Consider the following 17,857-nt stretch of genomic DNA (forward strand, 5'->3'; position numbering starts at 1 on the left):
GACCTATATAGCCTATGTATTTCTAGTTCTAGATCTAAAATACATGTAGATCAGGGATTCCCAGTCTGTGAGTCGCGACCCCTTTGAGGTCGAATGGCAATTTGCAAGGGGTCGCCTAAGACCATTAGAAATTTGGGTCCGTTCGTCTCTTCATCATCAAAATGTTTTTTTGGTCGTTTCTAATTTGTTTTAAAGAACATATTTTTAATAATAATAATATCAGGGACGTAACTAGGGATTTGGGGGCCGGGGGGATTGACCTCTTTGTGGACCCCTTGCATTTTGACATTCGACATATGACATGAGATAATGTACGCAAAAATATATCAGTAAACTTAACAAAAAATAATCATTAAGAGTCTTATAATGAATAATACCGTTGTTTATTAGTTAAATAATGCACAAGTGACAAATCTCAATTGATATCATTTCACATCGTGCATTATGTGCAGCAAAGACATCTATAACATCATCTACATCGACACTTTCTAGTATTTGTGACTTCACTTACATTAAAGCCATGATAAGCCTTTCTTGCGTCATTGTGCTCCTGAGATAGTTTTTAATGAACTTGAGCTTTGAGAATGATCTCTCCAAGACGTAATGGAAGTGGCCTGAGTTAGCGGTATTCGGAGGAGGTTGCAAAGTTTGAGCACACGTAATTCCCATATGAAGCCTGTTTCCTCAATATGTCTATTGGTGATTGTATTACTGGTTTGTTGATGAAAAGTGCTCGTGCATCAATGACATCATTGAAAAAGCGACTTTCCATTTATTTTAACATACAAACAGGAAAAGTAGCACAGTTATAAGCGTGTCTTCATCTAACAGGTGTCTTGGTTCAAGAAGAAACCAAAGGTATCCTTTCCAGCCTTTGGAATCTGCCCTTCACCTCCATATCAAATATGTCCAGCACTTCTGTCGCAACACGTTTGAATTGCAGTTCTATTGACAGTCCTACATTAGAACTCAACTTCCAATCAAGTCTTTTCTTTCTTATGGTTGTTTTTATTACAGGGATTCCATAGTATTAACTACCTTCTTTTGCTTTTTTGATGGATTGGGTTTTTGTCAGTTTCTCATCATTTTGCAGAAAGCATGAAAGGGTACTAATTTCTTTAGCAGCTTCCCGTATATGCAGTCCAGAAATGTGTAGTTTCTTCTGAACTATATTAATTGGGCGCAGGAGCTTTCTTTGACCAGAATTCCAGATAGGCAAAAAATTCTTAATTTTCCACTGCATGAAGAAGATTCTGTGCTAATATTATATGATATTACGTCATTGTTAGTTTTTAATGTTTTGTGCGAAAGCAAAAGTATTCAAAGCATACAAAAGTGGGAAAGATCCATATTTCTTTATGCTCGAGTATAGAAATACTCCGATAAGTGGACTGCCGTATTCACCATCACAACTGCTGATGAGTCAGGGAATCATTCCAACTGATCCCAAACTATTGAAACCATCGGCAGCTGAAAATGCAGAGACATTACTCAACGAACGACAGATGAAAAGCAAAGTGAAATACGATGCAAAAGCAAGACTACCTAAATATTCTTCTGTCGGAGAGTTCGTCTAGGTCAAACATGGCAGAAAGCAGTTGTCATAAAAAAACATTCAGCACCCAGATCTTACATCATAAAGACAAACGATGGAAAAACATACAGAAGAAATCAACGCTTTTTGAATAAGTTTCGATGAAGACATCTCTGGGTACTATGATACGGATGAAGATAATGAACTGCAAACTGTTGGAACAAACGAAACAGACAGTTATAGACCAACGTCTAGAGAACTTGTTGTGCCAGTCAAGACAACCAGAAGTGGACGAATTGTTAAAGTTCCTAGTAGACAGGGCCGTCCTTAGGCCACTGCAGCCTATGAGGTCGCAGAGGGCCCTGCGCTTTCATAGGCCCCGCGCTAATTCTAAGTGTACATTATTAAATTAAACCATTATAACGTATATAAAATAACAGGGTTTTCGCGACCTCCTGATTTTCCAGGGCCTCCAGGAAATCTCATGAAAAGGCTAAATATTCGATAAAGTCCTGAACTTTTTTTGAATTTATTCAAATCTCCTGAAGAATAGACGAAATTGACATTTTGGGGTGCCAATAAATAAAAAGTGGCATTGCGAGCTTTCATTTGATAAAAATTGATTGCAAAGACGAAAGTAGGCCTATTTTCTTATTCAAAAAAAAAATTTGACATTATGTTTATCCCTACCCAGACTAGGCCCCGCGCGATCCGTTTCGCAAAGGGCCCTGCAAATGCTAGGGCCGGCCCTGCTAGTAGATATCACTCTTAAGAACTTTAAAAGGAAGGGTGTGATAATAACTTCAAAAGGAAGGATGTGCTAATATTATATGATATTACGTCATTGGTTTTTGTTTATGTTTTGTGCGAAAGCAAAAAGATTAGATGGAAATAAAAAGAGAGTTTCCATTAGATTGAGGAAAGATCATAGGACATAAAATACATATGGGAAAGATGAATAGAGGGGAAATAACTCGAGTGTGAAGTTTAATTCTGAAATTATAGACGCCAAACCCGAATAATGGACTATTCTAGCATTATTAACAATAACTTTTGGATCTGTTATACTCGATTCTGTACATTTTGCTTCAAGGTTAATTAGTGTAGCCATAAAATACTCGACATTTAGATCTATTATTAGTAAAGGTAACAAGATACCTGGAATTCGCTGTATATCACGCAGTTTTATTCGTGGCAACAAAGTTTAAAATGTAAAACAAACTTTAAAAAAAACTTTGATCTCTGTGGGAAAAAATATTTTTAAAATGTCAACAAAGTCAACTTACTGATAGACCTAGATCTAGGTTTAGTCCTAGTGATAATTCAATCCATAAATGTTGAAAAAAAGACACCAGTTGACACTATTTGTCAATCAAATATATTAATTTATGTATTTACAAATAAATTTCGGATTTTAAAATTCTCCCCCCCCCCCCCTCAACCCCCCTTAGGTACGCCACTGAATAATATTTATTATCCATAAGGCAATTTGTCTTTCAATTTGTGCATTACAACAAATAAAACATTATAATTATAGAAAACCAAAATATACATTCACACCAGACTCACTCATAATTCACATGCGAAAGGTTTATATCAAATAGTTTCTATTTAATGATTTGATTTCCAGGAGAACAAAAGAGTTTTTGTGTCTATTTTTTTTTGCTATCGGTGTCTTGTATCTCTTTTGTGATGGTAAAATCACAAAATCCTGACCCAAAGGGTGATTTTTAGCGTCTCCCGAAAGGGGAAAAGACGCTATTAGTTTTGTGTGGTCTGTCCGTCCGTCCAGTTTAAATCTCGTAAACTAGAAAAGTGAAAATCCGACATCATAATATTTTAGACCATTCAAAGTTCTGATGAAAAGGCTACTTTTTATTTTCTTAAAGCGAAAAATCTAAATTTTCATTATTTGTATTTTTTGTAAATCAAGTATGCAAGAATTTTTTTTTCATAAAAGTACATCCTTTTTACAACAATTCACTATTAATAGTAATAAACAGGGGAGGCTATTTAGTATAGGAGGTGACTATTTACCATATTTTTAAAACATTTATGCAAACGGTTTCAGATTTTTGTCAATCTTTTTTTCTACAATTGCATTGCTAATATAAGTAAGTTTTGTCATACTAACTACTACATTTCGTTTCCTATTTTGTTAAAGAGAAAAAATCTATTTAGTACGCATATAAGTGGAAAATAATTTAAAGCAACAATTGATAAGTAGTTTTTCATATTATCGTGAGTGTGAACTACGGAGACCAGTCAGAGCTATGGAACTCTTAACTAAAGGATTTTTTTTACAATTATGTGGTTTCTTTACGAATACTGCAAAAAAAAAAAAAAAAAAAAAACACTATCCTTATTGTGTATACCTGTGCAGTCTAAACACAAATATATTATTTTTTACTACCTTGCAGACTGTTACTTTCTATACCGACATTGTTCTTCTTCTGTTGTTCTTGAGCCTCAACATAACCTCATATCTCAACAAACTTTTGAATCAAATTGTTACTAAATTAGTATTTAGTTTCATTTTTTTTTCACATATGTCAAAGTTTTTACTAATGTTGCAAAAAAATTCTCCATCACCATTGTCAATATTGCGCATGCTTGTGCAGTCTACAGAGAAATAATATATTAAAGAGGGGAAGAGGGGAAAAAAAAAGAAAAAGGAGAAAAAAAAGGGGAAAATATTCAAGAAAAAAAAAAGAATATATAATAATATATTTACATATATATATATAGATAGATAGATACATATAAAATAACCTACTATACGACTCTAAATGGCCCCTGTGACCAAAAAAAAAAAAAAAAAAGCCACAGAGAAATTGTCACAAAACAGAAACTCCCTAGATACTGACTCTAGCAGACAGGATTTCCACCTTGATGATGAGGAAGTAGTTTTCCGAATCTCAAGGAAGGAAATAAAAAATTGTCATATGAAGGGGGACAATAGAAGAAACAATATAAATGTTTAAACGCTTATGTTCGCATAAGTGTGTAAACATATAGATGTGTATGCACGTTGGATAGAAGTTAATATAAAGAACTGGGGTAATGTAGCAAAGCACAAGGGAAACAACCATAAGCAATGTAAAGTGGGGAAAAAATGTGACTACGATGTGTAAAATGTTTTAATTTTTTAATATCATTTAAGTTTCTACTTTCAATTTTTTGATTGTTTCTATTTAATTACCTATTGTTGACATTCTCACTACATATATTCGAAGTACCTTAAATTTAAAAATATTCATTATATGCTATTGGAAAAAAAATAACGACATATAGGACCTACAAAGCACTTTAAAACGTTAAAACATTAAGATAACTCAAATGTAATTATTTGCATTGCCATGTCTACTATCATTGTATTTTAAAATGTAACTATTTAATTTGTACGCTTACTAATATAATATGCAACTTTTTGTTTAAAAAAAGCCCAAGAGGCCAATAGCCCAAAAAAGAGGCAAAGAAAAGAGGCAAAAGCCCAAGGATTCCTAGGATGTAAACAGCTCGACAACTGAAGTCAAAAGCTAAAAAGCTGAGGTATCCTTGAGGCTTTGAATAAGAGATTGACCCTTTACCCTCTGTCATTTGCATTTGATAGAATTTCATTCTGGTATTCTTTCTGAAAATATTGAAACCTGCCTTTTTACCTGCCTGGGTGGACCACTTCGGGTGTAGATTTTGAGTTTGGGTTTCCACACGAACTGTCTTTATAACCTTGTTTATTTCTAGAATCTTTTACATAGTTAATATACATTTACATTTGTGCATACAAACATAGGGGCATTATTCTGGTTAAACTATTATAAAACGAATTCTAAAACGATTGTAAGCATCAATTCAATAAATTAAAAGAGGAGAACACGGACAAATCGCCAGTAAATAGAGATGAGGGCATTTCGAATTAGTGATTGTAACATCATTGTTTGAAGGTAGACATCGTCTTTTAGTGGTAGTTACTTCTTCTTCCTAAATCTACCTGTCAATCAAACTAGATGTTGCAGATAACATTTCAATTATTGCAGCATAGATATCCACAACAGTTTTCTTCTTATTAATATTCTGCGTTCTTATTTCTTATGTTGAAGGGTTTAAATGACTAGTCCATTATCTGACGTGAATTGCCCAGTAGCTTCCAGTTCAGGCAGCTCTCCATACAGTTTTTCTTCAATAGGAGTGTTTTGGGTACAATGTCTCTCAGTTAAGTATGCGGTTTAAAAGGATATGATCGGGATTCTCTAGCGACACTCCACAAGGACAAATTTCGCTGGTGCCAAGTCTCAATATCTTCCGCGAACGTTTGTTGTCGCATTCTCAAGCCAACATGGTTACCACTCTGCTGGTGGAGAGCTTATGAACATTGAAGATTATATAGGCCCCCTAGTTACCTATTGTTTCTATAATCTCGTCCTGTTTTTCATGTTGTTTTCCCTAAGACTCAGAAGACGACTTATAAAGGGGACTAATTCAGCTTATACCACCATTTCAGTCTTTAAAAACTAAATAATTTATTGCTAATAGTTAAATTATCAATTGGTTATTTTTTTTCATTGATTCTTGTGTTGTCAGGTAAAAGAAATAGCCTAATTGTGAAAAATTTCAGCTTGATCCGAGATTGGGTGTGGGAGAAATAACGTGAACAAACTTTTAACCAGACAGAGAGTTGATATAAGCTTTGAAAAAATGAAAAAAGGCCAAAAAAGTAAATAAAATCTTTAAATTGTATGAAAAATATTAACAAATAACATCAAGTAAGATATAATTTTTTTTTTATTCAAACATACTAATTGGAAAATATTGACAATGTCTGCAGGCCAGTAGTAGTGCCCTGTTCTTGTGCAAAAGATGTTTTTTTTAATATTACTGGTACAGTGATAATCTCAATTCTGATAATCTTTCATTTACCTATATATATATATATATAAATGAATCAATTAACAAAAAAGACAGTTCATTAATTATTGTTAATTAATTATTTTGAATAAATCGAAAAAAAAAAAGTCTACTTAATGAGAGATGTAGCTATAGGCCTATATTTTGAGTTATTTTCCTTATTACGTTTTGTACACGTTATTTTTCCTACTTCCTATTCTCGGATCAAGTGGAAATTTGGCATAATTATTCATAGTCAATTACAATAAATGAATCAATAAAAAAATCAATTAATCAATTAGTGATAATGATTAATACATTTTTATACAGAAAAAAAAGAGCAGTATTGAGATATATGGCAGTGATTTTTGTGTTATCCCCCTTAGATAGGCTTTGTTTTTCAAAAGGATAAAAAAAATATTGTGCTTGTTTTCATATAAAAATATCAAGCAGTTATAGTTCCTGTATTAGACGAAAATGAAAAGACACCTTAAAGCAGGGGTTCTCAACCTGTGAGTCGCGACCCCCTTGGGGGTCGTTTGGCGATTTACCAGGGGTCGACTAGGACCATCAGAAAAATATATTTTTCTTCTAGAAAAAACGATATTGTACACATTTAAAAAAAACAACTTATTTACTTAAAAAACCTGTTGAAATGTCTACTACAGCACTTGATGTATCTGACAATAATGGTAATTCTTATCTTATCTTATATAATACAGACGTTACTTTTTCTGGAAAAAAATAAAATCTCGTCCAAAAATATTTGTAGTGTCTGCAAATATGCTGCTCAAAGTATGCTTGTTAGGGTACTCAACTTTTGGTACAGAATGAGTCACCCAAAAGTCATCGAGACATATTTAACTCATCGACGAACATTAGTCATTTCCACACGGAAACGTTAGCCCTTTGAATTTTGTAAATTCGAGTGTTTAAATAAACATTCGATTGTTTTCAAAGCGTTTTAATGAATTTAATGAATCCAAAAATGTTTCTGTTATTTCACACTCAAGTTAGCTGAGGTCAAGTTCGAAAACGATTTTTTTTTTGTAGTTTTAAATAAGAAAACAAAATCGAAGGTTGAAGCGCTCTTTAACGATGTATGTGAACTACAACATCGAGTTAAATTTCCAACATCAAATCTTTGCGAAAAAAGTATTTTTAAACTTGTTAAATACACAAGTATATTTGATGCAGAAGATGACATTTGTTCTGATCTTGCAAAGACTGCCCCTCTACTTCCTGATCTAGTCAAACAGAAACAAAGCTCAACCATCGAAATGACGTTGTGGCCTTTTTTTTTTTTACAAATTTCGCAACGCTTTTGTAGCAATGTATGACTCAATTGCTGGAGTTTATTACAATGTTTTCCAAATTGTCACATAATTATAAAATCATGAATATAGTGAATACGCAATTGAAAAGTAAACAATTCATAAAGGTACAACCTCATTTATTTGTTATTTAGCAATTAGCAGAAATATTTATTGTTTCTTGATTAAAATAACAGCTTTGGCAATTCATATAAGTTACTTACATTTTGATTTCGATGAACCCCCCCCCCCCCAACCAAAAAAAAATTACGGTTGGGGGTCGCAGCATAGTGACCAACTGCAAAAAGGGGTAGCGGTACTAAAAAGGTTGATAACCGCTGCCTTAAAGTCATAAGACATTTAAATCCGGAGACTGGAACATTCCCAGACTAACCCTAACCCAGACCTGGCATCTTCATGTCCAAATTCTACAAATTCCACTCTGAACACGAATGTACTCTCCTTCAAATAGAAATGATTTGCTTTAAACAGAGTTTGAACAAAGACAATGACATTGTCTCTCCAAATTTCGATGAAGACTGGGCTTTTGAATTTCGGGATTCTTAGGACTCCGCAGAGTCCACCCAGCTCTAAAGGATACCTGACTTGAGGTTTGAAAAGTTAAGGCTGTTTTCGTTGTGCTGAACACACACACAACCTCGTTAACCGACGGCCTACCCCCAAAACAGGTGACCTTTACATCATTTGCAGAATGTCTGAAAGGGTTACTTTACTTTTTTATTCTAGATCTTGGTTTGATAAGAGAGAGAGAGAGAGAGAGAAAGAGAGGGGTAACTATACGTTTTTAATTCACATGCTTGTCTATCAAATGACAGATTTACGTAGGGTGTAATTGTCTTATTCTTAAAGAAACATGTAACTTCTAAATGGTAGTTAGGTTTGTAGGAGGATAGGTAGATAGATTTATAAATAGATAGACGGGTGGATGGATGGATAAATGGATAGACAGATAGATTATATATAGAGAGAGGTACATATACATATAGATAGATAAGTAGATGATAAATAGATAGATAGATAGATAGATAGATAGATAGATAGATAGATAGATAGATAGATAGAAGCACTGCTCTGCCTCAACACTTGGAAAGACACTGATAATGTAGATATAAATATTTTTTCTTAGTTTCAATCCTCTATCCAAATCCTCCCTTTAAAAGGCTTTGTTCTGATTTACCTGCATTTCTCGTTAGCCGCCTTTAGAAGAGGGACTCTTACATCAAAACATATACCCATAGAATCATCGTAAATGAATTCCCATACGACGATACCAGCAAGACCTTTTTCATTTATGTAATCAACCTATTAATGAGGATATTAATGGATTAGAATCAACTTGTTGCAAAACGTTATTTGTAGTGTGATGTTGCTAACCTATATAAATAAGGTGTCTAACAGATTCCTCCCCCCCTTTGTATATGTGTTGTATATTGTATTGTTTAGTCCATTTCTTAAATTGTTCTGACTTAAACTGAGATCCCTGATCACTCAATATAATTTTAGGTATACCATGTCTTGTAATTACTTTTTGAGTTATGGCATTAATGATATTTTCTGCACTTGTATTTGATAATGGGATTGCCTCTGGATATCTACTAAACATGTCTATTACTGTTAGAATGTATTTGTTATTATTTTCAGTTTGAATTAAAGGACCTATTAAATCAATAGATACTTTCTGAAATGGTGCTGTAGGTTCATCCATTTCTTGAATAGGTGCTTTATTCACTAGGCTTTTGTTAGATCTCTTTTGACATATGTCACATGAGTTTATGTATTTGTTGATTGTTGCTTTCATTTTGGGCCAAAATACTTGTTTTGACAAATTCCTATAACATTTCTTTACTCCCCTATGTGCTGCTAAATTATTATCATGTGTCATGATTAAAACATCTTTCCAATATTTCTGTGGTAAGACAAGTTGTTTTATTTTCTTGTTATCCTTACTTGTTTGTCTAAATAATATTTTATTCTCTATACAAAATTTCTCCATTGGATTATTATATATTTAGAATGTACTACCTTCATTCATCTTCAACTTAATAATATTTCAAAGTAGAGTCTAGATAATTAAATTGTACCAAAGAGATGTACAAAATTTGCAGATCTATATTTAGCCAGACGACAGTGTTTGACTACATAGCCAGTTTCGGCATTATTCTCATGGCAAAATCATAATTGATTTTAACCGCTCAAACTAAAATTATTTTAGTCTGATTCACAGTAAAAGAATCCTACCCGCACTTTCTATCATTAAGTGAAAAAAAAAAAAAATACAGATCTAATTAAATTAATAAAAATAAATAATTTAAAATAATATAAACAAATGAAATAATTAAATGAGACTATCACTATGGGTTGGGATGTGACAATATGGCACACAATGATAACGTCACGAAGTAACCAGGCAACAACGGATATGACGTTTACACAAACAAAACAAATTACAATCCTAAATATATAATATAGCTTTTCATCTAAATTACGTCTTCTACCCCGACGGGTTTTAAGGCGCACCACCTGATTTTACTCAGGCTAACGTACCAAATTTAGACAAAATCTATTTCTAAGGGCAATCTAAACATATACTAATAAGAAAAATGGCACTTAGCTTTTGATAAGAAAGATCCCTTTGTTCGGACTCCCGAATATGTTAGATCACAACAAATTCCACTGCCTCTCTTCCAGTTCTGACTCTGCTCTCCGGTGCTACCAGTATCCCACGTAATGCCACAGATGTCCTGATATGCCACAGCAAAATGTTCCAGTTTCTTCGACGACTGTTGATGACCGTATGTGTAGTTCCGACGACTTTGTGTACACAGTTACTGACGAATAGGTTAACGGTTCTTCTGGCGATGACTTGACTTGTGTAGATGACTACTGACAAATAACAGTCTCTTGACGGCAACTTGATCTGGACGACTGACGAATAATGAATTTCTTGACGATGACTTGATCTGGGCTGACGAATAACGGCTTTCTTGACGATGACTTGATCTGGGCTGACGAATAACGACTTTCTCGACGATGACTTGATCTGGGCTGACGAATAACGGTTCTCTAAAATAGTTCACTGCTTCTGCTGCTACTCTGGTAGTACGACGAAGTTTGCTGTTGTACTCTGCTTCACTAGACCAAACTGTCCAATGTAGACTAGGTGAGACCAAGGTCACCTCCGACGACGTTCCGTTATACGACTAACGGTTTTCAACGAAATTAAGTGGATGTAGCTGTTTCCACAACTTCACTGCTAACAAGTCTAGGTATGGTCTAGACCGACGAATACTAGATAGATCAATGTTCAGTACTGATAAAGATTACTTCACTAACCTTCCAAAGGTTAAACACAGTGACCGTTATAAACGTGGCAAGCAACCGGTTCAATGAGCAAACTGCTCCACAAGAATCTCTCCAAGGGTAAGACGACAGAGCGATTTCGATTTAGTTAGCTACCAAACTTGTAGTACTCACAATACTTCTGACAGCGGGCAAACTGTCCTTCTCGAAACTGACGAGGTAAAACTTGATACTCAATGTGGCTCCTATGACGAAGAAAAAATATGTCCAACAGGTTCACTAACGATCTCTCACCCGTTATGAACGAACGGTTTCTCTGGTTGTAGGTCGATTCAGCATATGAAGATCAGGCTTTGATAATATACTGGTTAAGCAGACCAGACGTTGCGATGATTACTGTCCTGACGAAGGTCACCCTGAGTTAACGGCTCGTCGAACGTGCGATCAAACAGGCGATGACTGTATGTAGATCTAGAACAAAGTCACTCTGTGATGCTGCTGTGTTCAGCCGTACTCCGATGAAATCTTATAACTTCGAGTGCACGACCCTCACCTGAGTAAACGTTCTGCTTCGAGGTCCGGTTCGATGTTCGTCTTCATCAGGGTCCGGCTTCGAGGTTCGGGGTCGCCACTGTGATGTTGCTAGTTCAGGCTGTCTTGAAGTCAACCAATTACTCTGCAATCGTTTGGGTGTAATTGTTCGGGTGTATTACGTGTAGTTGACCAACAACACAAACAAGAACCATACAACACCTGTTTTAACAAATGTAGAGATGTAGTCGAACGATGATGAACTATTCAACATGTATTTATTATGATAAAAGGGCCACAGTAGAAGTCTCTGTCACTAAACACGTCGTTACCCTGGAATGTTCTATCGCTAACTGATTTTCCGGTCTCTAACCCAACATATCCCAAACGTCACTAGTCCCGTTCAATATGCGTCTACTATGGTGCGTCGCTAAATAACTAAAATAACTAACCTATATAAATAAGGTGTCTAACAGTAGACGGTTTTTATTTTAAATTGAATTTGAACTATTACAAGTGTGACGAGTATTAAGATTTTAAATGCAATGGATTGCTAATGATGCATCAAAATGTTAAAGTTATTAACAAAAAAAGCTCCAAAATTACAAAGATTTAAAGAGAGTTTGTGTTTTCAAACAAACTTAGAGCAGGCACCTTCATATTTTTTCTTACTGTTTTCTTCCTGAACACAAGCAATGTACACGTTACTTCAGAATCACACCAAATATTAATAGTCCTTTTCTCTTCTCACCGATCTTTTTAATATTTGTTCTTTGTTTCTCTCTCTCTCTCTCTCTCTCTTTCTTTCTCTCTTTCTCAGTGTGTCTCCCACTCGCCATCTTTCTTTTTTTTTTATCATTTTCTTACTAGTAATCCTTTTCCCTCACTGACTGTCCAAATCAGAAACGTTTCCATAAGAAATATACTTTTCGTGGAAATGACTAACTAAGCTCAGTCTCCTCCATAAAATAAAACAAAATGTTGCGGATCCAAAAATAAGCAAACAATGTCAGTGGCTAAAATAGCCTCTTTACGCATCTAGACTATCAGACTGCTGAACATAATTTTCAAATTTCCGAGTGCAATGAACTGTAATCTGTATATCTACGTCGCCCAACCACGCGGGACACCACGCACGCACGCCGACTCTAATCCTCGATGAAAAAGTCATGGAAAGTTTACTCTTTTATTTCTGCAAGTCGGACTAGAGTTACTTCCGCGAGAACAGAGAGCGCGGCTCAGAAAAAAAGAGGGGGTGGGGAACAAGTAATCTTTTCTGTATCTATAATTCCCTACGTCGCCCAACCATGCCCCCTCCCGCCCGCACCCTAGCCCTCCCTCGCTCTCCAGGCATGCGCAACAATGTATACCCACAGCAGAGTGTACTTCAGTCGCTCAAGTATCCTCAGTCGCTTTGGTATCTCCTACAGTCTTCTGAGCCACGTTCCCTTTCCATTGTTCTCTTCCATTCCGGCTGGTTTGGTTTGCTAACGTGTCTCTCATTGCTGCCGTCTTTGTTTGTCCCCGTACGCTTCTCTGGCCCGCCTTCTTCGCTTTGCTAACGGGTCTGTCTCATTGTTTTATTCACTCACAGCAGTTTGCCCAAACCCACCCTATTCGGATAACTGTGGCTTCAGGAAGTGTTCACTCGTCATTAAATGGCGGCGTATGCTACGCCGCGGGTCGGCTAGTAAACTTATAAACCAGTTCGCTTGGTTAGTCGTCTAATATCGAGACACTTTAAAATGAATGCGCATTCTTGTGTAACTTGTTCTAACAATCAGCTCTTCAGATGGTAAACGTTCTAATGGTTGTCTCCAGTAACAAACGATTGGCTGCCTTATCACGTGGTACATGCTCCGGACTGTCGACATGATGGTACCGCGTCATCATCTGCCGTCTGCTGCCGGAGGTTTAGAACGAAATAATCTACATTTCTGAAAGGACGTCTGAAAGCGTACAAGACAAGTTGCAACACGATAAAAAGTTGGAAAATTTGCAAAGCATTGTAGGGACGTCTTTGGTCACACAAGATGTAAATTTTTTTTGTTAATCAACAAATTTTACTAGCCTAAAAATCCTTAATGCCCAAACAACCAGAAGACTGGCGGCAAAATGTTTTTTTATACCATTAGTGCCAGTACCATTGTGAAACATGATTTCATCTAGAATTAGTGTTTGTAAAAGTAAAGTTTTCTTTTCAGGCCTTGTGGTCTATGGGGAAGATGATGTAAAGGTCATCTGTTACTGTGGGCCATGGTTTACGAGGGTGTCATGTGGCCAGCACAACGACCAACCGCCTTTACTTTTCCCCAACTAATGTCAGGTAGCCATTAGAGGTGGGTGGACTCAGAGACGCCCTATAGATTCCGAAAGTAAAAACCATAGTCTTCACCAGGATTCGAACCCGGGACCCCGGGTTGGAAGCCAAGCTCTTTGCCACTCACCCACCGCGCCTCCAGAATTAGTGCTTGTACCATATAGAAAACTGATTTCATCTAGAAACAGTGCCTGCACCATTAAAAAAACAACAACTGATTTCATCTAGAATTAGAGCATGCTAATGTCCTGTATTAAAACAGCACGTACCTAAATAAATTGTATTTAAAACAAAGACTACGACTGGCTTTATTGATACTTATGGGGATTTGTTGGTTCTTAGGTAAAAAAAACAACAAAAACATTCTCATGAATAGAACAGACACAACATAAAGAGTTCACAGAGTGACTACATACATACATCTTGAACATTTTTATGTTTGTTTGTTTGTAAAATGTTTTACATGTTTCGGATGTTCCTTCAGAGTTGAAGATAGTTTACTTCCTAGTCCAAACCTCCTGCAGGACGACGGGGGATGGGAGCGGGCAGGATTTGAACCCTCGACCGTCGATAAATCCGAACGACAAGTCTAGCGCGCAAACCGCACGACCTGGGAGCCATCCATGTTTCCTAGTCGACGAGTAGCGTTTATATAGTCTGACCAACATAACCCATTCTGAAGGATTTTAATATGGCAACATAATCCATTCTGAAGGATTACAATATGGTAACATAACCCATTCTGAAGGATTACAATATGGCAACATAACCCATTCTGAAGGATTACAATATGGCAACATAACCCATTCTGAAGGATTTTAATATGGCAACATAACCCATTCTGAAGGATTTTAATATGGCAACATAACCCATTCTGAAGGATTTTAATATGGCAACATAACCCATTCTGAAAGATTACAATATGGCAACATAACCCATTCTGAAGGATTACAATATGGCAACATAACCTATTATGAAGGATTACAATATGGCAAAATAACCCATTCTGAAGGATTACAATGTGGAGAGTAAAAAAAGATTGTTTGGAAGTGACATTACCTTCTTTTTTACGCTGACAACATCATCGTAGTGAAGTATATAATCTCTTGTTCTATGGCTTATAACAGCTCTTCCTGCAGCATATGGAGTGCTATCAAACAGTCGGAATTTTTTGGCAGAAGAAAGATAATCTTGACATAGCTAAAAAACAAAGTGACAAGATTTGCTGTTTAATTAGAGTTTATCTAAAAAAATAACCAACCAATCGTCATAAAACTACATGTTTAGATTTGCAAATGACTGCGCCCATGTGTTTACGTTGAATCCCTGGCGATCGACCCACCCCCTCGACTGACCCCCGTCCCTTGTGTGTGCGCGCGCGTTAGGGTTTACTAGGCGTTAAGGTTAAAGTTTGGAAAAAAAATCCCCCCCCCCCCTCAAAAGTTCTGGATCCGCTAGTGCGTTGAATCGGTGTGGTTTTACATGAACTTTTTCTGAAAATATTTGCAATAACCATGAATTAGGCACGTACAAGTTAGTTCTAGGCTTGTAATTATGCTTAAATTGATTGATATTTTAGTTGATTTTGACTCTTTTAGAATAATGTTTCTACCTCCATTAAAAGATACTATGAGAGATAGATAAATTAGAAAAAATAACAAGTTGAGGGGGACGGCGTGGCAAGAGCTCCGGACATAGGGGACAGGGGCTAAGGGCTGGTTTGATTAAATGTCTATTTAGTATGGAGAAAGTTAGGCTTGTGATTGATTGTATTTCGTGGCTTCTGAGTTCGTGCCGAAAATGTGGAAGCTTGCCGCTTCTTTACCTGATTTGCTTACCAAGCAGATGGCACATGGCGGCACTCTTTTGGAGCCGCTACGGAGTTTGTGTAAAAACACAAACGCTCCTTTTAATTGTTATGGAGTGTGTGTGCGTGCTGCTGCTGTATCAATGAGTAAAACTATGGCGAATAATTTGTTTTATTAGCTCAATAGATTCTGATGTAACCACAAGGAAGTCTGTCATAGGAGAGCTCAAGTTCAGAAGGAAAGGACAAGCGAGAGACAAGTGACAGTCCGACGCTTTGCTTTTTTTTTTCAAGAGTCAGTACTACACTAGTGTTTTGTTCAAAAAGTTCATGATAACATTTTACTTGTGTACATACACCTATATTGAACTTGAACACAACACACAACAGTAGTAGAAAGAAGGGTGATAATGCAACGGCGCCTGGTGATTACATATGCCCAACCTGTGACCGCAGCTGTGTATCAAGGATTGGCCTCTTTAGTCACACAAGAAGTTGCAAAGGGATAGCATCATTAGTCGAGACGTAAAATGCCATATATTGATACCAGCATATTCCCCCCTCAGCTTCGCCCGTTGAGTTGTTCCCCTCACCTTTATTATTTTGTTTTTTGCACTTACAATAAAACTGACCCGCATTTCAACCCCCCCCCCCCCCCCAAAACGTTTTGGTTATTGTATTCTAGTATTTGTTACGTTTAATTAGAATGGCCTGACCTATATCGCCCTCCCGAACTATAACGCTACACCTCCCATACACATAGTTTTGACCAGTGAGTTCGATAAACTAAGTCGCTTCCCACACCTCCATATAAATTTAATATACATGTATATGAGTTTTCTTATTTATTTTAGCTTTTAATAGAAATATTTGAAAGGCTCTCAGATGTTTGTAAACACAATCAACTTTTTAATCTAGTGTTAAAACTCATCTTGGATTGAGGTTATAAATTCTGTTTCAACTTTTATGTTGATCAAATTACTAAAATTAAATTGTGAGGAAAAAAAATATAAATAAATAAGCTTTTTGTCCGATTATGGGACTTGAACTTCTGACCGTTAGATATAAAGTCTGATGCTCTACCGACTGAGCTATCCGAGTGTCTTTTAGATACTTGCCCTTCCTTTTCCCAAGTGGTACAGACAAGTGACAGGATCTTATCGCATTGGGAAAGCTAAAAGAATGTAATTGCGCTAAACAAAAACAATTGGTAAAAATATTTTTAATAGCACAGATTCATTATTGTTAGTCTAGAGCTAGTACAAACTTAATCACATGACTTATCTAAACTAATTGATACGATTACACTGAATAAAAGCTTTTTTTTTTTTAAAAAGTATTTAAAAAAATGTTTTTCTTAGTTCTTGAGAATCGTGATCTTTTAGCTTCTTTTTGAAGAGCAAACGAAATGTATTTTCTTTGGCAGACTTTTGACTTGACTAAATGGACCATGATGCTCTATATTACTTGATTGAGTTAGTGTTTGAATGCCCGTCGGAATTCTGTACATTTATTAATGACTAAATATTAACTGATTGCGAATGTATAATGACACCAATCATGACAATGTTTTTGCAGTGAGAAAACATTTTACGGAATATAGAGTAGGTGTCCAGCCTATTAAAAGCAGTATCAATTTTCGAAAACTCAGTGAAATAAATTCAAGATTGAATTGGTCATAGAAAGAAACAAAATAATTGCTAAAAATATCCCATTTGTTTCTTTTGTTTCAAAGTTGTCTTTGTTAAAAAAGTAACATCAAAAATTAAACTCTTTGGGTTGGATATGTATACTTACTTGTTGATACCGTACATTATTTGAGAAATGAAATAGTGTTCCGTGTCTGGGATGAGAATCAGGAAACAGATTCTCAACATAAAGCAGAACAAAAGGAATTATTGCAATGAGAAGTTTTTCTTTTGGACACCCTTTAGAGATCACGTGATTAGTGACGTAATCCTGGAATGAAAAAGAAAAGATCACAGAGGGCGTCATCCCAGATGCAGACCCCCGTTTCGTAACAATATAGATACAGAGGTAGGATTCAATATTTTCGTAACGAATATCAACAGATATAAAATACATACTCCCAACAATCGCAATCCTACTTCTTTACATTGGAAAGATACGAGTGATCGAAGAAAAAG

The 17,857-nt window shown here is 35.9% G+C and overlaps 1 protein-coding gene across 1 annotated transcript in view; it reads right to left on the reverse strand.

Annotated features, from left to right (window-relative positions):
- Positions 1–6,336: 6,336 nt before the first annotated feature.
- The window catches only part of LOC106062678 (acidic mammalian chitinase-like), a 38,838-nt gene continuing 27,317 nt past the window's right edge, over positions 6,337–17,857 (reverse strand). The window contains exons 7-10 of the mRNA XM_056006858.1: positions 17,508–17,669; positions 14,963–15,103; positions 8,930–9,054; positions 6,337–6,451 (exon numbers count right to left, since the gene is read on the reverse strand). Coding sequence (XP_055862833.1) covers positions 6,448–6,451; positions 8,930–9,054; positions 14,963–15,103; positions 17,508–17,669 — 432 coding nt within the window. The 3' untranslated portion in view covers positions 6,337–6,447. The remainder of the gene's footprint in view (positions 6,452–8,929; positions 9,055–14,962; positions 15,104–17,507; positions 17,670–17,857) is intronic.

This window comes from Biomphalaria glabrata, chromosome 12 (assembly GCF_947242115.1).
Source record: "Biomphalaria glabrata chromosome 12, xgBioGlab47.1, whole genome shotgun sequence".
NCBI classification, from domain to species: domain Eukaryota; kingdom Metazoa; phylum Mollusca; class Gastropoda; family Planorbidae; genus Biomphalaria; species Biomphalaria glabrata.